General features: G+C 37.3%; 1 protein-coding gene across 4 annotated transcripts in view; it reads right to left on the bottom strand.

The window, feature by feature from the left end:
• Positions 1-1,281: 1,281 nt before the first annotated feature.
• The window catches only part of trappc8 (trafficking protein particle complex subunit 8), a 58,180-nt gene continuing 35,531 nt past the window's right edge, over positions 1,282-23,930 (bottom strand). For all 4 annotated transcript variants that reach the window (XM_058757040.1, XM_058757041.1, XM_058757042.1 and 1 more), the window contains 10 exons: positions 23,171-23,604; positions 20,241-20,418; positions 18,309-18,405; positions 11,375-11,443; positions 11,036-11,094; positions 10,693-10,896; positions 9,858-9,959; positions 5,277-5,419; positions 2,644-2,733; positions 1,282-2,548 (listed from right to left, as the gene is read on the bottom strand). In XM_058757040.1, the coding sequence (XP_058613023.1) occupies positions 2,314-2,548; positions 2,644-2,733; positions 5,277-5,419; positions 9,858-9,959; positions 10,693-10,896; positions 11,036-11,094; positions 11,375-11,443; positions 18,309-18,405; positions 20,241-20,418; positions 23,171-23,604 (1,611 nt within the window). In that variant the 3' untranslated portion in view covers positions 1,282-2,313. The remainder of the gene's footprint in view (positions 2,549-2,643; positions 2,734-5,276; positions 5,420-9,857; positions 9,960-10,692; positions 10,897-11,035; positions 11,095-11,374; positions 11,444-18,308; positions 18,406-20,240; positions 20,419-23,170; positions 23,605-23,930) is intronic.

Genomic DNA, 23,930 nt, shown 5'->3' with positions numbered 1-23,930 from the left:
AGTAAGATTCAAAATGTATGAGTCGATGTGCACCTGAAGGGACACAAGAAAAAAAAACGTATGTGGACTTTTTGGTAAAATAAAAACAGGCGAGAAATTAGAATTATGTTTGGATTATGTGCTGATTTTGATTATTACTGCTGAGAACCACAAAAAAAAAAAAAAAAAAAAAAAAGAATTCTATACCTGTTTGCGACTGAGATTACATGGACATCATTTGTTTAAGGTTTATTTTTAGCACTTATTCAGAATATCTTTAGAGTTATAAGTAATTAAATAAACTTCTTATTATAGGCTACATGTAGCTTAATAATAGCCTAACACTCATTAGCACGACAATTTACTAATGTAAATTATAATTGAGAATTAAAATAGGCTAACTAATGCTAGTTAAACAATCAAAAATGTTTAAGTAGTTTAATTTTCACAACTAAGATCACCTTGACTGACCTTCATTTGGACACAAGTAGATATAAATGCACGTTTAATTACAGTGAATGGTATCTAATGTAATATATAAAATTCTGATTAAAACAAGCATATACCAGCTGCCGTATTCAGATTTCAAGAAACCAAAAAATGCTGGTTTAACATGGTTATGGCATTTAGGTTCATGTGGGCATGTAGGGTAATGATGCTCACATACATAGAATATCACCAAATTGTGATTATTATCAGAGTATTTATGTTCATGTAAATGTATGGGGGGCTAAAACCCAGATAAAACAGTATTTTGTGACAGAACAAAGTCAAATACGTGGGTGCACTGTTATGTCTATTGCTGTGAAATTCATCACATTCTTTTCACTGATGTTTTAGCTGCCAACATCAGCAGAATGATGTTGAAGCATGTTGAGCTTTCCAGCTAGTTTTTGTTCATTTCAGGGACAAAATGCTTAACATTTTAGACAAACCTAGTGGTCCACTTGAGCAGTCCAAACCTTACGTGAAGTACAATGCCACTGACCAAACCAGCCCTGTTGAACGATTTTAACAGTAAACATACATAGAAAACAATAAAAGTATTTTGAAGCACTGTTTTGCTACACTTGTTAAATATTCAAGCAGCAAATAGCCAGGCACAAAAAGAAAATTACTATTAATAAAACAAGCCTCACATTCATCATTTACCATAGCATGTTCAATTACATGCTTCCCAGGGACTGCATATTAGAGAACAAACTTGTGCGCTGCGATTGGTAGATGGTACATAGTTAATCAATACAGCAAATTACATTTCTAAAGTAAACCAAACAACTAAGAAGGCAACAGGCAGCTGGGTTCTTGGTTATTGGTTACATTTTATTCTATGTACAGTAATTTGTTATAAATATAATACATCATTTTTTTTTTTTTCTCTCAGAAAAGCAGTCATGTAGATACATTTAAATAACAGTTTGATCATAGTAGTGGAGATGACAGAATGAGAGCTCAGGTGGTGGTGGGAGAAGACGATTGGTTTGTAGAAAATTAAAAATTTCCAGAGAAAACAGCACAGCCCACCCACACAAAGATGTACACACAAAAATATGCCCTCAGACTGACTTCTACCCCTTTTGGTGTACTTGACAGGTCCTTAAAAGTCTATGCTGTTTGACTGGGCAACATGGATTCTGCCATTTCATCACTGGGTCACGAACATTAAGATGGCTCCTCGTTGGACTTCACCAATTTCACTGGCTTCTCACAAGGTGATATTAAGTTCCACTTAACACCACATTTGCAGCCTGACTGAATAAGGCAGAATATGCCGTCCTTTCAACAGCTGCAATGATATCAATCGCAGCTCATCGGGTTACAGTGTTGTGTTTCATCATTTTCTAAGATGAAGTTTTTTTTGTGTGTGTTACTGTGGCAACAGAGCACAGTGGACAACCATGAGACAGCCAGCAGGGCAGTATGAGGCAGAGATGTATAGCCATTTACATTACCACATGTTTGGGATCTTGAAAAAATTAGTTCTAAAAACAAAAAGATCTCATAAAACAAAAGAAAAATCTTCAAAAGATACATGGTTGACATGAGAGATAACTTAATACGAAAAAAAAAAAAAAAAGATCCAGTCACTCTTCAGGTGCATTTAAGACGAAACATCTAAAGTCTGTTTGTGTTTAGCTCACCATTGCAGACCGTACAAGCACATCAGATGCAGTGTTAAGTTGAAACATGTGTTCAAGTCTTTTTAATTACTTATCTTTCTCAATTAGATTTTGTTTTAGCAACAAGTAGAAAAATCTTGAAGTCCAGTCCATTTCATTTATTTAGGTGGGCCAAGAACTTTGAAGAAAGGTTGGATCGACGTTGCGGAGTTACTCAAATGCTGTTGATGATGATGAGGGCAGGCATGGCGCTCTGCTGGCTGGTCTCACACATAGCGCTGGTCTGTGCCAACTTGGCGAAGACACGGGGTGTGCCCAAATTATAAACTCCAGCCTGGAAGAAACAAGCTTTCAAGGAAAGCCTGTACACCTCTTGAGCCTGGAGCTGCAACTTATATTGTGTCTGGCCCAGCCAGCTAAAAGAACCATGCACTTCCAGTGACTCCGGGCTGCAAAGACAGACAACAAGAGCGTGAGACGGCTTGCAAGTACAAACGCTCTCCTTATTGTGAAGATTTTGGGATCAGGAAAAACTTAAATGTACCTGGTCGTTTTATGCCGCAGATCAACGATGACGTCTACCTGAGCCAAGGAACAGTTGGACAACGTCAGGGTGACTGGAACCATACATAAACTAGAGAAGAGAAGGAAGAAATGTTAAGAACATCAAAGACATGGAGTTCAGACGTAGGTCTAATTCTTGAAATTTCTCTTCTTTGACGCAATGCTATGTGCGTCCTCCACAAAAGCAAAAAACTTTAGGTGAAATATGCAATAGAAAACATCATCATGACCTGATATTGGAACTCAAACGTGTGCCCAAGTTTTAAAGCCAGACAAAATTGATTATTCAATTTTGTGACGTAAAATATAGCACTCTTGACTTTCATCTGGATATTACTTTGATCAATGGGTCTCATAACTTCTGTTAATCCCATACTGGTGTGCAGCAACTTTAAGTCATTTGTCCTGAAGCACAAATATGGATGCACTAACCCCCTGACTCTGGAACATTCATCTCATCATGCTACAAGATGTTTGGTTCAATTTCCCGGCACATTTAAGTTCTGCATGGCTGTGCTGTTGCACAGTAAGATGTGTTTGACTCGGTTTTAGGTTTTCAATTCTGTTCCCCCACTCCACTATCCTAAAATAATAATAATAATAAAAAAATAATAATAAAGCAATTACTTTAAAACCTACTTAAACCCTATTGTAAATGCCTGTTGTACATCTTATTTTTCGTAACTCATTCATGCGTTTTTCTTTCTTTTTTTTTTTTGGACCTTGTAACTTTTAATCAAAATGTCACAAGTGTGGTTTTCTGGTAAAAACGACTTCTATAATCATTTAGTCCCCCGCACCTCCACAATCGACCGCAAACTAGGATTAATTTTTGAGTGCAACAGCCACATCTCAAAATCAAATCAGCAACCGATCAATATAACCAAATACCTCTTTACAGTCTCTTATTTTCTGATAATCCGTTGCACTTTGAAGTACATCACAATACAGAAGAAAAGATCTCTACTTAAACTATTTAAGTTATTATTAAACTTAAATTTTCTTTTAATTGTTTTTTTTAGCTAGTGTTCAGTTAGGATAAAAACACAACAGACAAGAACTTTTAGCACTTAACAGTTTGTCAAATTTGATTAGGACAGTTTGTTAGGGTAACATATGATGGCCTGTTCACTAGACCTTTATGTTTTGAAGTTATTACTTCATTTTTTTATTTTCTTAGTAAATGCTGATTTCGTGCATCAGTAGCTGCTTTTGCATTACAGATTTGCACCAAACTTTTGTAACATTTTATAAACGTCGATAAAAAACTATTGTGAAGTGATGGCGTTTCCATCAACTAACGTTATGTGACTAAAACGTAACGTTCCCTCTTGCGATGAGTCACTGCGACAGATGTTGGTAGGTTTACGTATATCGTAGCCAAAAAAAATATTTCCCCAATTGTAAGTCGCTTTGGATAAAAACGTCTGCAAAATGACTAAAATGTAAATGTAAATATCGTAGCCAAGCACTAGCCGCTATTTTTAATAAAGGAGATGTAGGCGTGTATCTTTAGCGAAGCAGCGCTGAGAGCCACTTCTGGGATGCTTCTGAAACGTGCTGCGACGCAGCTGGTTTAAACAAGCATTGACTAGAGTGGACTTGATCAGCTCTGGTGTCTGTGTCGGAGCCATAATGCACCACAGAGACATGTGCAGTGTAAATGGGGGGGTTCTCCAAGCATTAATGGCAAGGAAAGCCCCTTAAACTTGAGAGCACCCACATATAAGGTGTTTTTTATTTTTTGAGGTTATAGTACATTAAAGAAATGATCATGTGACTTATGTACACCAGGTGACCTGTAAATGCGAGAAAAAAAAAGAAAAAAGTTTCCATTACAGTTTTGCAAAATATTTATTTTTCAAATTGCCTAAAATAAAAAAATAAAAAAAATTAAATAAATCACCTCATGTGTGCATAGGAGTTTTTGTGAAATTGACGTGTTTCCATTGAGCGTATTTTCAATTCGCAAATTAAATTTTTGCAATTTGAAGGGTAATGGTAAAATGTAAAAATGTAGGGAGGGATCTGCTTGTATTAGTTGGTTGTTGATTGGATGGAGGCAGATCTGTCTAGTTATGACATTTGGATTAAACATTACTAGGTCAAAAAATGAAACATGGATGAATCGTTTGCATTAAGATCAATAAGACGGATTTCTAAAATAGGGAGAATTTCCATTTCATGACAAATTTAAAGGGGTTTGTTATTGTTGCTTGTGGGCTCTTTAAACAGTGATCCATCTTCAATGTGTTTCACATTTCAGTGAGTTTTCAGGCTGTTGCCAGCCTTTGTTCCTCACAGAACGAACAAACTAATTTCTGAGGGCACATTCGCACAAACCCAAGGCTATGAGTGATGACTGAGTGCTTGGAGTGCGCATCAGCTCGACCCAGTCCAGTTTATCTCCATCTTTCACACAGACACACCTACTTTCCGCGCACCACTGCAGAACTAGGCCAGACAAGCGCTCCTGTGGGCGTCACTGGACATGAGAACATTAGTGTGCATCTATGCGAGTCTTATCACCTCGGAAACACAGTCAGCGGATTTCGGCTAACCGATTCAGGTCTCTTTGAGCTTTTGAAAAGTGTTTGTTTGTGTGCACTTTACCTCTTTTGTGGGAAAGGATGATCATAAGACTCTGGGTAGTGGAGACAGGTCTTTATGAGGTGGGAAAGCTGTTCCAGTGAGGGCTTGCTTGCAGGGGGAGGAACGTCAGGTTTGAACTTCAGAAGCACCATTTCCTGAGTTTCCTAATTGACAAAAAGCATAAGTTTCATACATTCTGAAAGCTTAAGGGAAATTGCTTTGTTATCGAAAGCTTTTCATTCAGTTTAATGTGCGTGCGTGGCTGAGACGGGAACGGGGTGGATGAGACAGAATGAACGCAAAAGGGAGAAAAGCACAAGCTCACGTGAGGGTTTCTATAAAAAGACTTTGAGATCAACATGTGTGACGCCATTCCCTAACGTGAGGGACTTCCTCTGCCATGAATGAGAGTTGCTATGCAACGGTGTGCAGAGAAAAATTTCAGACTGGATGGAATCAGGCCCAACAGCAGCAGGGAAATGGAGGAAAACAATGAATGGATTACAGAGAGAATGAAGAAGTGAATGAATGAGAAGTTGAAATGGAGAAGGAACATTTGTAAACCAAACGAGAGATTTTTTTTTACTGACTCGTGTTGATTCAAACCCCTATGACATTAAGTATGTCCAAGCTAAAACTAAAAAACATTTTTATTAACAGAAATAAAAATTACTGTAACTAGTGAAAACTAACTACAATAAAATAGCATTTTTAAATTAATTTTAGTTTTTGATATTATACATTCAAGCTGCATATATTTGATCAAAAATAGAGAATCAGCAATTTCAAATAACTGTTTAAATTGTAATATATTTTAAACTGTTCATATCATAATGAACTTTGAAGCACTGTCATCACAAAAATAAATAACATTTATTAATATAAAACAACTATTTAGCTTTGGCAACCCTAACATACTAAAATCTTTCATAATCTTGCTCTGTGCCATAACTCTCAAAGTACATCTGCACTTCCATATATTCATGTATAACTCAGCATGTAATATTAGGTAAAAAGACACATGTGAACCAATGTTTAGTGTCACTTATGTGAATAACGATTAGGATAAGAAAAGTCATATCCGTTCAAAAGTTTGAAGTTGAGTTGAGAATTTTTGAAGGACGTCTCTTATGCTCCAAGGCTACATTTATTTGATCAAAAATAAAACAAAATATTTTTTTTTTCTTTCCTGTGATGGTAAAGCTGAATCAGCTTTTACTGCAGTCTTTCAGTGTCACATGATTCTTCAGAAATCATTCTAATTTGCTGCTCAAGAAACATTATTGATTATTATTTTTGTTGGTTGGAAACCATGATGCACTTTTTTCCCCCTAGAAGATTCTCTGATGAATAGAAAGTGAAATTGGAGTTCAAAGGAACAGCATTTTCTTGAAATCAAAAACTTCTGTAAGATTATAAATGACTTAACTGTCACTTCTGATCAGTTAAATGCATCCTTGTTGAATAAAAGTTTCAATTTCTTCAAAAAGAATCTTAGTGATCCCAAACTTTTAAACAGCAGTGTGGGTTTGGAATGATGACAGAACAGTCATTTCTAAATGAATCGCTATTTTAACACACAATGTCATACTTGGCATCTACTACACTAACATCTATACGCGCACACACTTTTCAACGTGTAGTCCTCAAATCAGCAGAGAGCTGTCACTTTGTACAAAACACCCACATAGAACGCTCCGATTCCTTCACCTTGCTAATACCATATATTAAATACTTGTGAAACACACACACACACATACATACACATACACACTCCCACGCAGTCCTGCTTTTTCTGCTGCTTATTTGCACCATTGTAGAGTTACAACAGGCAAGATTATTCCGTTCAGTAAACACATTAAACATCTGAATATTAATCTACATATTCAAACAGAGGAACCTCTAGTTTGGAAAGGCAACACGCAGATCCAAACGCAGACAATCATGAAGGTCAGAGTCTCTGCTGTCTGGCTCTCTGACCATTTAAAGCACCTTAGGATGCATCCATCTTCATAAAGAGCAGGACTCACTTATAGTGCTCTCAAAGTCACATTGCTCTTGCACGCCGTCTCAGATGGAGAAAATAGAAAGTCGAATTATGAGATGAAGACTTGAGCGAGAGCCAGCGCAGAGGACTGTGTATTTAGCTTGTATTCAAGGCCAGACACCTCTCAAAGCAAACTGACTATCCTAAAGTGAGAAACAGAAAGGGATAAACAAGGTGGCAGATGCTAAAAAAAGACGGCCAAAAAAAGTCCATCTGTGATGGGCTCTCTCAAGTTCGTTTGGCTTTAGAGGGGTCTGGGTTTGTCTGTAGGACTCACATATTCCAGTGAAGTGCTCCGAGACCTCTGAGAAAGTGTTAAAACCCACCAAATGTTCAATTTTTTAACAAGGAACATAAGCATATTAAAGGGATAGTTCATCCAAAAATTTAAATGAAGTCATTAATTACTCACCCTCAAGTCGTTCCAAAACCTCAAGACCCAAAACACAAATGAAGACATTTTTGATGAAACCTGATGATAGATTTGTCCTTTCATTTAAGGTTCTTTCCACCAAGAATGACGCTTCATACAGTTCAAGAGATCGTAAAAGTAATCCATATTAATCCAAGCCTTCTGAAGAGACCTGATCACTTTGTATGATGAACCAATTTAGTTTACATATAATCATTGATAAACGTGCATACATACTGTAGAGCTCATCAAATATGGTAAGCGGAAATGAATGAATGTTCTTGTGCATCAAGTAATAATGTTTGTGTCTCTTCAGAAGATATGGATTAAACTGCTTGATTCATATAGATTCGTTTTACGATGGCTTAATTAACTTTTTGATGCATCAAAGTTTTGTTTGTTTGGACTTTTCAATGGAAGGACAGAAATCTTTCAAGTTTAATTAAAACAGCTTCTTTTGTGTTTCAAGGATGAATGAAAGTCATACAGGTTTGGAAAGAAACAAGGGTGAGTAAATGATGACAATTTTCATTTATGGGTGAACTATAGCTTTAATACACTGCAATATCAGTCTTGTATAATAGAAGCAAGGGACCACACATTGAACATTACAAATGTGAAACAGACGGGGTTTTTTTTTGTTCAATGACAAAAGAAATCCTTGGACAGCAATTAATTAAAAAAAACATTTTTTTTTATTGTTTACGTCAATGTAGTGTACTACTTTCTGGCCTCCACAAGTATCCAGGTCTCCAATGAAAAACACAATGAGTTTCAAGGTCCAACTCCTCCATTGTATCCAATCTTGAGCAGTGAACATCCAAGAATCCTTACTTCCAACCTTCACCTTTCTTAATACTTAAAAGTCAGAGGACACACACACACACACACACACCTTTCCCCACATATCAAGGTCAGAAGACTGAAATTATTTATTTTCTCACTTTCTTCAAAGTGCTTTTATAATAAGCCATGCCCTACAAAAGCATCAAGGCTCTGACATGCATAAAAGCGACTTGCGGCGAGAGTGTCAACAGATGTCCATTACTTGAGATAAAGTGTGAGATAAACACAGCCCTGAATCAAAATCATTTTGACCTCTTTTCCATGTGCTGGTCTGATCTCTGATTTACTTAATCAGAAAAGAATGCTTGAAAAAGCGCGCCTTTAGTGGGCACTTCAGTGTTTTAGTTCAATGCTCAAGTGCGTTATCAATGCTTGAGTTAACCGTCTGCCACAGCCAGTCGGTGATGAATTAATTCACTAAAATGAATTTCCACACTATCAAGCATGTTTGACTGCTGCATGTTGAGTAAGGCATTTTTCTTGTCGTGCCACATGACAAGACACACGTTAAAATTACAGGCCAAAAATTTGATGGCCGGGTCATTTTTTACCAACATTTGCATATTAAGGTTAAAGCTTCTGTTCAGAGGATTGTTATTTGAGTTCAGGCTTTTCCCCATGAGGGGTCTTTAACTGACACACGGAATGATACAGGCAAAAGAAAGCATCACAAAGAAAAGAAGAAAAAAAAAAAAAGCCCCCACTTATTTTGTGTTCAGCCAACTGGGTGCTTAAGCTGAGTGTATTAAGATGAAGACATCATGGTCTATCAATAACTGACACTTCAAAACACACACACAAAATATGATTTTCTCGCACTTACTTAACAGTGGTCTCTTGCACTAAAGAAAGTGACTCTATATTCTTTATAGAATGACTCTGCATTAATGCACATTTGTAAAGCACCCACATGAAAAGAGCTGAATAGCAAGAGAGCGCCATTGTGAGATAGTGTGTGTGTGTGTGTGTGTGTGTGCGCGCGTTTTTGTGAAAAGTCAGGACATAGATTTGTATAATAACAAAGGTATGAAATAGGTATTACAAGGTGAAGGTGACATCTCAGGACATTGACCCATGTCCCCACTTTTCAAAACGCTTATAATTCACTCAAAATGAGTTTTTTTGGGGGAAAGTTGACATGCACAGTTTCCTGTAAGGGGTAGGTTTAGGTGTAGGGTTGGTGTAGGGCAATAGCACATACAGTAAGTACACTATAAAAACCATTACGGCCTATGGAATGTCCCCACTTTTCACAAAAACGAACATGTGTGTGTGTGTGTGTGTGTGTGTGTAGTACCTCTTTCTGTGAGAGCGAGCAGGCCTCTTTGCCAATGGTTTGCAGTGCAACGTGAAGCTGCCCCTCTAAAATCAGCTGTTTGTTGTCCTCCACAACATATGCCTGAAACGACATATTATATGATTAATACAGTGACATCTATCCTTAAATCTTAAAGCATCAGTAATGCTAGCATTCATTAATTAATACAAAATTTCCATGATGCTGATTTGTGGTGTATTAATCCAAAATGAACAGTTGTGAAGCGCCAAATGCTTAAACCAATTAGTTTGGTGAACAAATATACAATTGCCTAGTAATGCTTTTAGAAATCACCTTCTATTTTAAGATTTAAATCAGGGATCTTAAACAAATTACCTGGGAGCCAGTTGAACAGTTAAAGTGCTTTATAACCATTAATTTTAAGTGCACTAGCGATGCAGCTACTAATTAAATTTGACAATTATTATTTTTTTCTATCCACTACTCGATCCACTATGCACATTTTGACTATTTCTTACTTTTAAAAATAGTTCTCTAAACAGATTAAAACAATCATTACTCATGATTTCTGAACAGTCCTTACAAAACAGAAACTAAAACACTTAACCTTAAACATTCATTTATTAGGTTAACTATGACATATATAAGACTCACATCACAACGTATTTACTACATTAACATGTTAACTCTGACTGTCCTAAAAATTAATTGTCAAAAATAAAGAAATAAAGAAAATATCCAACATAAAAAAAATAAATAAAAAAATCATATATAATATACAATCATCTCTATGAATCAAAAAGATTCACTCTCCTTGAGTCTAAATAAATGTTTAAATATTTCATCAGGGTACCTTCCACAGGATGATGATGTCAAGCTCTATTTCACTGCATTTTTTGACAATATTTGTCACACCGTCATCAGTCCCGCTCTGTGGCGTGAGGCTATGTCTCCGCATCTGACTAGCACCGCCTGTGGAAACGCCCCCTCTCCTGGGTTCATAGGGCAGACCCCTCCGGAAGAAAAAATCAGCACATGGAGTAGTAGAGCTGACAATCTAAAAAGAGAAAGAGAAAAAGACAAAAAGAGTGAAACACAATGAGGACTGTTGAGAAGCAGAATGAAGACGATAGTCAGTGACGCTTAGTTCTCAGCATCGATCTGAACTAGTAGTGACAACAAAAGGGCATTCTTACTTGTTCGCCGCCAAGGTTAAGGTCAGCAAAGGTGTATTTTTCTGCTGCATCTGAGGTAGCTGAGGCAATAAGGGGAAAAAAAGTGTCAAACATCAGTATGTTAACCATAGTTTGCTGCATTTTCATTGGCCGTGAGCAGCTGTGATTGCGGTGGCAAAGTCACATCTAGGAATCTATTCGATTTGCTAAGAAAACTGTACACCTCAACATATGCATTTTGGAAATTTTATTCACATCTTGGTCTTTCCAGACAGCATTTATGCAATGGTGCAAATTTTGCATAAAAATACATGGAATACATGATGGTTTGTGTACGTGTGTGTGGACTGGACGCCCCACCTTCCTCTGCTCTGCATCTGGTGGCTTTGAAGCACAGCTTCCCCCTTTCCCTGCTGGCCAGCTTAGAGTCTGCAAACACAACATGAAATGAAGAAAAATAAAAAACAAGAAAGATGATGAGTGTTCATCCACTTCTCAGAAAATCTTTCTTTTTGGTGCTCCTACATCAGAGACTCAAATACACAAAAACAGTTCAGATGTCAAGGCCAGTTAATTAACTCTTCAAAGCTAAATCAGAATTTTAAAGTGTGTTTTGCTATCCTTGCTCCATATTTTACTCCGTTTCTCTTTATTATTGCTTCACAGGTTTAGTTTTAATTAGGTTCAGCATTTTTGAACGTACCTTTTATGTAAACTATGTCATAATTACACTTACTGTGTACATAACAGATCAAAAAGTAATTATTTACAGAAGTTATTTGTCACAGCTGTCAAATCTCATTTGCGCTTATGCATATTCACAATTACAAGATTTGTCACACCAAGTTTGATGTCACTAGGTGGGTTTCCATTACAGATTTGAGCAAACCTTTTGTGATATTTGATCAATGTCGATAACAAAACCTGTAGCAAATTGATGCAGTTTCCATTAACCGATGTTACATGTGTACATATAGGGGGTTCTCCAAGCATTATACTTGAGAGCCGCCATGTATGAGGCGTTTCTTGGAGGTTATTGTACATTAAAGAATGATCATGTGGCTTTTACGTATGCCAGGTGACCTGTTAAAGCAAAAAAAGCTGTTTACAATGCAGTTGTGTGATACTTTCCTTTTTTGAATTGGCTGAAATCTACCTCATGCGAGCGTAAAAACTTTTTTGCAAGATATGGGAGCATTTGCGAAATTGACGTGTTTCCACTGGCCGTATTTTCAATTTGCGCAATTTAAAGGGTAATGGAAACATACCTGACTTCTGTTGTAACTGTGATGCACTAATTGTGAATATGTGTGAGTATTCAAAGTGTGAGCTTTGAGGGCTGTAGAAAATAATTAAATTACTAATATGAATGAATAATCTAAATTTCTTTACACAAAGTTATAGCATGATTTATGATACTTTTTTGTGCTCTATGGAAGAAAGTCATGGAATTGAAACAGCATTAGGGTGAAGACGCTCACACAAAAAATATAAAACATTTTAAAATATATCAAATACATATATAAAAATAAAATAATAATAATATTTTGTCACCTTTTACTCACAGTCATGTCGTTCCAAACCCATATGACTTTTGTTTATATTCAGCACCCAAATGAATATATTTTTAATATTATTTCAAAATCATTGGTTCTCTAGTATCAAACAAGCATGTTTGAGCCCCTATTTATGATATTTGATGTTCTCTATTTATAGCCATTGATCATGTGAATAAAAGTCTAAACTGAATCTGTTCATCTCACAAAGAGATTATGTCTCTTCAGAGTATTTGGATTTAAATCACTCTATTCATATGGATTACTTTCACAGTGTCCTTATAAACTTTTTGAAGCATCAAAGTTTTGGTGGAATGGACTTTCAATGGAGGAAGTTTCAAGAAAAATATTTTAATGTGTGTTTCCAAGATGAACAAAAGTCATGGTTTTTGAACAGCATGAAAGTGAGTAAATGATTAAATCATTTTTGGGTGAACAACCCCTTTAAGTGTGAGAAACAAATAAAAGTATGAAGCCATTGAGATCAACAGATCAAACTTTAAGATTACATCCTCAGAACTAAAGATCTTTCAATCCCATCCTTCAAACCTTGTGTCCTCTTCATGTCTCAAGCCTAGGATACTAACATATAGAGCCAAAAGTTTGGTAGAAACATTTTTCAAATTTTTCTTTCAAAATTCAAAGACTAACAACAAGGCAGTGTTCTTATTTATTTGTAGCTGTAGGTCCATGCTCCATCATCTCCTCAGATTAAAGTCACTCTGTTCCTTCAGACCAATAAATTCATTAAAAGTATGGAATTAAAGAACTTTGCAGGCATATTATTTGAACTATTTACATCCTTATTAACTTTGCAGAATGATGCAGGCATAAATGCTACTAAACAAAACCAGCCGTCGGGCCGCTGTGTGAAACAGAAGATTGATTTTACAAACTGAAGTTCACACACTTAACAAGCAAACACCGATTTAGCTTTGAAACTGTTGTGCGCTCAGTTAAATATGCATTGTTTTGAATCCACAAGTTCTTGTTCAGATATTTTCACATCATTAAATGCATTCGCCTCATCAAAGCTGGCGGTAAAGGATGAATGCATACATTCAATTTTCAATTTAGTACGCCGCTAAAATGCATGTGCCTGCATGTTTCACACACTCAGCACAATTTCAAAGTGACCTAATTTCAGAGCAGCATTTCAGAGCAGCTGTATTACTCTCTGCAGTGTGTATGAGCATGCGTTTCTCGCTCTGAAGGTATCAGCCAGACAGATGACTCAACACAAATGCATTGTGACCCACTTTCAATAGGCCATTTAAAGGCTGCAGGTCATGGAACGTATCATTGTGTGTCTGCACCCGCTCCCAGCTTCTTTTGATACTCTGCTTGGCCTTCTGACATGCAATCAAGTTCCTCTGCATCAATATTCACAGTGCTGGAGGTGCATATGGATTTATGTAGGCAGACTGCGCTTTACACAGATCTGTGTGATGTTTCAAAAGAACTACAGATGTGCAAAACTAAATATTAAAAAAAAAAAACCGATATTATGATGCATTATAAAAGTAGTGCATTAATTATGTACTTTATAATGCATTGCATGATCTCATGAATAATTGTAACCACAGTTATAACACATTATAATACTTACCTATTCATTGTTACACCTTTAGAAAGTATAATGCATTAACATACACGACAAACAAACTTGCACATATTATAATGCATTACAACCTACATCATTAATACCTTTATAATCATACATAAAGGCTTTAAGTAAAAAGTTACCAAGTATTTACTTATTTATCACCAGTTATTTCTATTTTATTCAGTTTGTTCTCTAAAGATGGGTTGGAAATCATGAGATTAATGGCAATTATTTTGTGGGCAGCACTAATTTTAACAGAAAAAGAAAACAAATCTGCATATACTTTTGTGTAAAAAAAAAAAAAAAAAAGTGTCACCATTACACTGTCAACCGTACAAAAAGTTATTTTAAACAAATCCAAAATATTTTTCTGATAACATTTAAAAACATTCCATGTTGTCAATATAAATGCTAATAATTTAATTTTGGGAAAAAATATATAATTTAGTTGCCTTTACAGTATATTAAACTAAGCATTTTTTACACAGTATAAATGCTTTTATTTTAAAACATGCAAACATATAGCTGCCTTTATATTTTAAGAATGTGGCTCTCTACCTAAGAAGACCATTTGATAAGAAACACTTGATAAGCGCAAAGGAGAAGAATCAATATATTGATTTTAGTCTGAGCGCAAGACGAGCCAAGAGGAAAGAATGGAAATCATTTATGATAGACCACCATTATGAATTTTGGATATTTTGCTATGCATCTCGCTTTGTGTTGGATGGAAGAAAAAACTCTGGCGCACTGGTTTGGAACCAAATAAAGGAGCGATTCACAGACTACCAAGCAATGTGGAGCAAAACACTTAAAGGGCACCAGTTATACAAAATCCACTTTTACATGGTGTTTGGACATAAATGCGTGTTGGCAGTGTGAGAACACAACCACCCTACAATGATAAAAATCCACCCCCCCCCACTCATTTTTTAAATCCCCTTTAAACCAAGTCAGTCTCACTTAGGGCTGTCACGATAACCGCAATATCGCAATTCGCTATATCGCTATTGACGAGCATAACCGCAGAGGAATGCAACAACCGCGATATTTGCAGGTTTTCTTTTTTCGTAAGGTTATGCCCTTCTCGTTTTACACTGTGTACTGAATATTAAATAAGTTAGTAATGATACCAATGTGTACCGTTCTGATTTGTACAAAGGCTCAGTAGATTTGCACTTAAGCTTAAACAGACTGCGAATGAGAGAGAGTTCGACTAAGCGTGTGTGCGATTGTGTGCGATTGCGTGCGATTACCTGCGTCTGTCCTTCAGGCAGAGTCATGTATATTTGTGAAAATAGGTTGTCATGTGCAAGGAAAGCGAAATCTCTGTCTGAGCATCGACGCTCTGCTGGTCAGCTGAGGCTTTAAAAGTGGTGCTCAAAGTTAAAATGATTTCAACAGCGTGTTTCATTACATATCTCTTTGAATCGTTCAATGTGTAGTTGAATGAACGGTTTAAAAACTCACTCAAAGACAGTCCCTTGATGCCACCTTGTGGCGTAACAGTGAAACTGCACAGACTGACAGCACAAGCCGGTGAAATATCAACAGAAAAAGTCTCTTGTCCAGTTAGATTCGAGGATCAGCAGCACTAACTGTTATATAACAATACCCTAATGATTTTATTGTCAGGTTTATGTTCTGTTATGTGGACCGTTATTTTGTCATTCTCTTCTGTTTCAACGTGATTTAGTTTCGGTTTCTGAATTCCTTACATTGCAAAACATACACACACAGATATTATATATAATGGCGATAATACCACATACCGCGCTTTTGAGCCACTCAAAATTACTGCAAGGGAAATTCCCTTCACATTTGAACCGGTACGGTACCTGAAATTCGGTACCGGTACCCAACGGTACCTTTTTTCGGTACTTTACTCTATGTGTAATAACAGAAACATTTATTTCAGTGAAAAAATAAGTCCAAAACTCTCAATTTCAAAATTTTGAACAATAGGGCACTACAATTCTTTTTCTTTTTTTTCTTCCAGAAATTCTTGTTTTATTTTTTCTGATAATCAAATGAAGGCATGAAACATTTATTTTTAATCAAATGAAAATGAAACCCTTTTATTTTTTGGCAAACAGAGGTTTACTGTTAAAATTAATACATGGTAGAAAAATTGTGAATATTCCTTTAAAAAAGTTTTAATAATTGCTTTTTTTTTTCTACAGTTAAGTCCTTAATGTGGTTGTAATAATTATTTTTATCATTTAATTGTTTTATTTAAATTTGTCAGTAAATGGAATATAAAAAGACGTACATTATACTCTACAAAAGTAATACAAGAGTAATATATTTCTGTTACATGTTAAACCGCACTTTTATTTTGACAGGTTGCCGTGAAGTTGTGTGTGTACAGTATATGATGCTGGTTTTCTCAAATGAAACGGTAAAATTCTCATGAAGTTACTCTCACAGCCTGTAAGTTCATGTTGTGAGATGCAGAGGCTGAAAATCACCGCGAGTTCACGTGTGCTTCAGTATTTGTGTAGTAAACAAAACCGCGTCTCCGCCATTCATACATACCGAGGCTAACGGAACATGCAGGATTCACATTTAAACCGTCTTTTTGCGTTTTAATATTCACATACAATAGTTCATGTCGCGATTCGAATTAAGTGACAGACCTTCTTTTATTCATCCAAAAATTTACGAATTCCGTGCCATTCCGCCATATAGAGTAAATTCCGTTTTTATGAATGGACTCCGCCATCCTGTCCGCATCTTCGCGGAAAACATGTGACCCTAGAAATGTAAGGTACCGAAATTTGGTACCGAATGATTTGATGTCAATCGATACTCGGTAGTACCGACGCAATTCGGTCCGTACTCTTAACAACCCTAGCGACAGCCCAAGTCTCACTAGGCCTGCCGTTTTGATTCTCACCACAGTGTGACATCACATTGCGTAGGGCCGGGCCACGGGGGTTGATTGACAGCCCTGCATTGCTATAGTTTCCGATATAGTATATAGTTTTTCAATGCAGAGAGATGTATACGTGACGCCCTCTTCTGGAGACAGGACGGGAATATGCAGCTCATTTGCATTTAAAGCAATACATTCCAAATCCTCCTTTTTTAGACACACCCCAAAAATGACATTTTCCAGCTGTTATAATAAATGATCTGTTGGGTATTTGTTGACACATTCTGGGGACACCCAAGACCAATATTACATTTTGTAAAAAGGGGCATAATAGCTGTCCTTTAACCTCAGGTGGCTGCAAGAGGAATGAATGTGTCTGCTAATGCCGAGTTCACACTGCACGATTTTAGCCCGATTTTTCACTCGCCGACAGGTTTTGATAAATCGCCGACAAATGCCCGACATCGGAGGCAAATCGGAGCTCGTTCACGCGAGTGACAATCGCGCAGTGTGAATTACCAAAGACGCGATCAGAGAGAATCGCCGACATGTCGCCAACGCCTGTGAAATATTTGGCATGCTAAATATCTGGAGCTGTCGGTGATTCACAATCACGCTGTGTGCAATGATTTCTGACTGAAAACTACATCACGATGACCTTCAGCCAATGAGAGACAAAGATACAGGGCAAAGGGAAGTTCGGTGAGGAGTTATAGACCATATCAGTATTTTAATATGTACAATTATATCATACAGAAACAAGCACAAACGCTTGACCAGCCGCAACATCAGCATAACAGTTACTGCTAAATTATTATTTACCACTCTTTGCAGAACACAATCCCTGTTCCCTGCATCTCCCTCCTGCATAATCTGTTTTTGTTTTTGTAGCTGGAAATCAGTGCACAGACCATTTGCGGGCTATATTGTTTTAATAGCTACTTCCAGTCTAGCTCGAGAACAACGGGCTGACGCACGCAGGTTCTCGCGTATCACTCCTCGCGTGCGTTTTGTTGTGAAACGTAGTTTGCGGATCAGACAGTTGTCTGCGATTCTTCCTATTGTGAAATCGCAATGTGAAAGCCCCTGTCGCCGATCCATCGTGCAATGTGAACACAGCAGCGACTGAATGCTTCCCCAGATAGTCACGCAGTGTGAAAACAACAGCGATCCGACGAGTTTGAAAATCGTGCAGTGTGAACTCGGCATAAGAGACTAAGTGCATGTAACCAGAGCGTGCTGGAGGATTCATACCTTTATCTCCCACAGGGTTGATGCACTTGTGCAGCCTCCACTGCCGACTGCTGCTGGACACCTGAACTATGTGGAACTCACGAACACCTGCTTCACTCTGACAGAGAGAGAGAGAGAGGGAGGAGATAGAAATGTATTATTTTATTAATTTTTAAAAATAAAATACAGTCATGGCTAAAAATATCGGCAGCCTTGCAATTCTGTCAGAAAATGCGACACTTCTCTCAGAAAATTGTTCCAATTGCAAATGTTTTGGTATTCACGTGCTTATTGTTTTTGTTTGCACTGCAACACCACAGAAAAACAGAAGAAAAGTCAAACTTGATCAAATTTCACACAGAACTCAAAAATGGACTGGACAAAATTATTGGCACCTTGTCAAAATTGTAAGAAATAATTGCTTTTCAAGCTTGTGATGCTCCTGTAATTTGTATTTAGACACACCTGTGGCAAGTAGCAGGTGTGGGCAATAAAGTAATCACACTTGCTACCAGTTAAAATGGAGAAAAGTTGACAACCTTTGTGTTGTGTGTCACATTGAGCATGGAGAAAAGAAAGAAGCGTAAAGAGTTGTCTGTGGATTTGAGAGAAATAATTGTGGAAAAACATGGACAATCTCAAGGCTACAAGTCCATCTCCAGAGACCTTAATGTTCCTGTGTCCACTGTGTGCAATATCATCAAGAGGTTTACAGCCCAAGGCACTGTAGCTAACCTCCCTGGACGTGGACGGAAGAGCAAAATGAATGAAAAATTACAACGAAGGATTGTTTGAATGGTGGATAAAGAACCCGATTAACTTCAAGCTGATCTTCAGACACAGGGTACAACAGTGTCAGCTCGCACTATCCGTCGCCATCTGAATGAAAAGGGACGCTATGGTAGGAGACCCAGGAGGACACCACTGCTGACACAAAGGCATAAAAAAGCAAGATTGGAGTTTGCCAAAACTTGTGACAAAACCACGTTCCTTTTGGGAGAACGTACTGTGTTGTTCCAATGCAAACAAAAAAATAAATAAACATGTGAGTACCAAAACATTTGCAACTGCAACAATTTTCTGAGAGAAGGGTTGCATTTTCTGACAGAATTGCAAGGGTGCTGATATTTTTGTATATTCAATGCTTCACTCGACTGCGATAATAATGGCAATAGTGCATGTTAATAGTGCATGTTAAAATGCTTAAAAATAAGTTATTGGTCAACATTAGACACTTTGTTTAATCGATAACAACAGGTATTAAATATTTAATTGTGCATGCTTATTTATGCATGCCTGTTTTAAAATGCAATTAACTTTGCTGTCATCTAATGCTCACTTGAAGTTAAATAAAAAAATAAAATAAAATGCTAATAAATTTATAACACTGCTAAATGTAATCTTTAGTAAATCTCAAGATGAACATTAATTTTTCATACTGTATGTTAAAATCAGGGTTGGGCCGATAGACATCACGATGTTGAGCCGGCATCGTGACCCATTCGTCATCTCCTCAGTCACCTGTCCTTACTCTATTTATGTGGTAAGTGAGATTTTATGTACTGTAATGTAACAGGCAACCGTTAGCAATTGCTCTTTGTTTTCCGTGCCTTTCTGAATACAGATTCATGCGTCGGGCACACCCCATAACTGCCCCCCACCACCACCCCACGATGTCACTGTCCATTGCGATGTTTCACTGTAGACATCATCCTATGCCAATTTTGTTGACATAGCCCAACCCTAGTTAAAATGTTGCCTTAATTCACCTTTAGCAAGCAAAATTATTAAATTTAGCTTTTTATTTTTCATTTATTTACATAAATTAGTAGAGAATTTCACATCTGTGCATCCCTAATGCCACAGTGTTCACACATTTCATGAAGTGCGAGAAAATAATGTATTAACGTGAAATAAGGCACATGAGCAGTCCATGTGTGGGAAAGAGCTCACTGTGTTAATGTTCTCCACGTCCACAAAGACCAACATGCTGCCGGTCTTCTCCTCTCCCTCCAGCCGCTCTTCGGTCTCTTTCTCTCTGCCGTGCAGTGTGTTGCTGCGGCTGGCTGTGGCTCTGACGCTGAGAGAGCGGCTTGCGCAGATGAAAGCCGTGTGTCGAAGGACCCTGTGGCTAAAAGTTTCAGAGAAAGCCAAGATGAGTCACTGGAAGTCGTGTGGTAATTTTCAAGGCCAATTAGTCCTCTTTAAATGGCAGACAGCAAATTTCAAAATGAAAATGCATACGCTTATGTTTGATTATCAGACACTTAACAGCGCAAAACCACAACTGCTCAGCATCAGCAGTAGCCAATGAAAGGAAATTAAAATATCTTTAACACTCTATATAAAGAATAAGTTATATTTTGGAGATTTTGCCTTTATTAGATAGTACAGTCGAGGAGACACAGGATCCAATGTTTCGTACTAATATTTTCAAATTTCTATTTAATCAGTTAAGTACCATTTGGTGGGTCTCTAAAACCAGCAACCAACACCACTACACCACATTGCTTTTAACAGGAAACAATGGTATTCACATGTAAAGTAGCTTATTTATTGACGATATTGTTTGCATCGATAATTATATAACAGTAAAGCACTAATGTACTTTACATTACAGCCACCTTTTACTTAGCCTGACTACGTCAGACTTCATACTTCCGCTCAATTTCAGTTCACTTCTGTACTCAGTCTGATATGGCAAACCATCTCCCAGTTTATCTCCGGCTCTGCAGCAGCCGGCCAACCAACGAACAGAGGGCGGGCTGAGAGCTGTGACGTAGACGCTAAGCGCCGAATTTAAGATTATAGTTTAGGTGAGGGAAACCTAAAACGACAGCAGACATGGAGACACGGGATGCTATTCGCTCTATTGTGGAGAATATTCCCAGAATTTGCCAACTGAAGCCCGAACAAGAAGAGTGTTTGGTTCACATTTTGAATGGAGGTGATGTTGTGGCCCTACTCCCGACAGGTTTTGGGAACTGTTACCAATCGTCAGCGAGAAACTGGGGAGGCCAAAGTCCGGCAAGGCAATAATTGTGATTGTGTGTGTGTGATGTGATTACTTCACATAATCTGCAAAAGTCGTTCACAGCCATCTTCACTCCGGTATTTCACTCAATGGCTTTGTTTTTGCCGCATACCTGTGTTTACAGCGGAAGTTCGAGGTGGCTGAGCCGGCGAATAACATACGTCATAACCAACCGTTATGTGATTGGCTTACGGGTACACCAATGATTTTAAACTTCAGACAAGTGCCCGCCCACGAGAAAGTAAACGCTTGTCAATTATGCCATTCCAGACTCTGTCTATGAAGCAAAGCGAAGTAGCAGAGTTTGGTATTACCAGGCTACCTTTTACTGTTAAGTGACCAAAAACCGCTCCAGATAAATACATTTGTAACTATTACATAACTGTAATTACACTATTATAAAAATTTATAATATTGTTATTACAGTTATTACTGTATTATTATTTATAAAAGAATTATCACTATTATATAAACACACACACATACATATTAGTATTAATATTATAACTACATTTTACTACTAATAACAACAACATTTGTATTGACAGTGACATTAATTTAACCATTTTTACCATATTTATAACAGTATTACTATATTATACATACACTATACTTAAGTATAAGTACATAAAAGTTGTTACTAATATTAATATATATTATTATTAATGCTGTTGTTATACTATTATTATAATTATTAATAAATATTATTTAGTAATACCTTTTGTATTGTTTAACAATGTTTATATTGTTGTAGTGTAATGATTTAAAAATATATATATATATATTTATTCAATAAAAACATTTTTGTTTTGTTATTGGATGCTTAAATATAACCTTTATTAATATTGCCAAAAACAAAAAATCTATACTTATTTGGTATACAAATATAGCATATTCAATATACTATTAATGTACTTAATTGTACTTAAATTGTATAAAGTGTACTTATGTTTTAGTGGAAAAAAATAATTTTAAAAGATAATAATAATAAAAATGCATTTCCAGTACTAAAGTTGAAGCAGTGCATATAATTTAAACAATAGGCTGCTACTACTACCATGTGAAGTCTTAGTTGCGTTTATTTTCCTAGAATGCAAAATGAAAATAAGACAATGGCTTGAACCCATATATTCAAGTGCACTTATGGTGCTTTTCCACTGCGTGGTACGACTCGGAACGACTCAGTTTGCGTTTCCACTACAGTTTAGTACTGCTTTAGAGTGGGCGGGATTCTTCACATGTTGTTATAGTTGTGGCGCCTCTACTGCCGTAACTCCAGAAAAGCTTTTTCATTCTGCGTTGCTCCATCAAACTCTCGCTGGATCCGCTCCTCAGCTATCAATGAGAGGAACGTCTGTACTTCCTCAACAGACAACGAAACAGCCATTTTTTGGTTGTTAAAAAAAAGGTGCGCTCATTCAAAACAGTTGCGTTCGATCCTTCGCTGGCTGTGCTGATTTAAATCTAGGGGGTCTGTTGTGTCTCGTGCAGCAAGTTCATTGACGCAGGCAGTGACGATTTTCTCCAGCCAATCAGTGATCAGCAGAGGTTACACGTCATGTTTTGGTAATGGTACGGTTCGCTTGGAACCTCAACCGAGGTGGTACTGAAAAAAGTACCAGGTACTGTACCCAGTGGAAAACCCCCCAAAAGTGAAAACCCCCTGTACTGAACCGTACCATGCAGTGGAAAAGTGCCATTAGTGAAATAATAACAGTCCAGCAATATGTTCACAATATATACACCCAAAGAATCTACACTGGCTTGAGAAAAACCAGCTTAAACAAGCCCTGCTCAGTTCTTAGTATCGTTCATCATTAGTTTAAATAAAGCATACACAGCCATTTACCTGAGTTTGGCGGTCTTCTCTGTACTCTCATAGTAAAATAGGAAGTTGATTTCATGGACCCCCTCTCGGTCGGGCCCCCTGAGCCATAATGGGATCTGTAATGCCTCCCCAGGTCCCAACACACCTCTTGATAAAGGAATCTCTGCCACCACCGGCCGGTCACTGCTTGTGACCCCGAACGCTGCTGGAGACACGAGCGACACGGTCGCCACCGATGGGGGCATGGCCATAGTCTTGTATGCAGAGCAGTGCTCTGCTGCTGTGGGGGTCACTGGGGTGAGGTCAGAGGCAGCACTCCCGAACGTGAAGAACTCTGGATGTGTGGACGCCACCCGAAGACCAGTGAGAGGGACTGCACTCACATTCACAAACTCCACCCATGCTTTTCGGATCTCACCACACAATAAACCAGTGGGGAAGTTAATGAAAAACACCTGGGCAGAAAAGGAAAGACAAACAGTAATTACATGGTTTATCTAACAGAGATTTGACTATTGATATAAAGTCTGGTGCACATGTAGCTTATTCTTGTAAAGAATCACTTAACCCTGCCAGGTACAGAAAGAAAAAAAAATATTTAGGGCTAAAATAAAATAACATAACATAACATATAAAACATAAAACAATGTTTTAGAGTTTTTTTAAAAAATGGATCTTACAATGATTCTGGACTGACATTGTTAAAAAATTTTCAAAGGTGTTAGCAGAATAAAAAAAGAATTGTCTCAGATGACTGGAATATCATGCTAACTGAATCTTT

The sequence above is a fragment of the Onychostoma macrolepis genome, chromosome 20, assembly GCF_012432095.1.
Source record: "Onychostoma macrolepis isolate SWU-2019 chromosome 20, ASM1243209v1, whole genome shotgun sequence".
Classification (NCBI taxonomy): Eukaryota; Metazoa; Chordata; class Actinopteri; order Cypriniformes; family Cyprinidae; genus Onychostoma; species Onychostoma macrolepis.
Note: the sequence above shows the minus strand (reverse complement) of the source record. Positions and strands in the feature narration are given on the sequence as shown.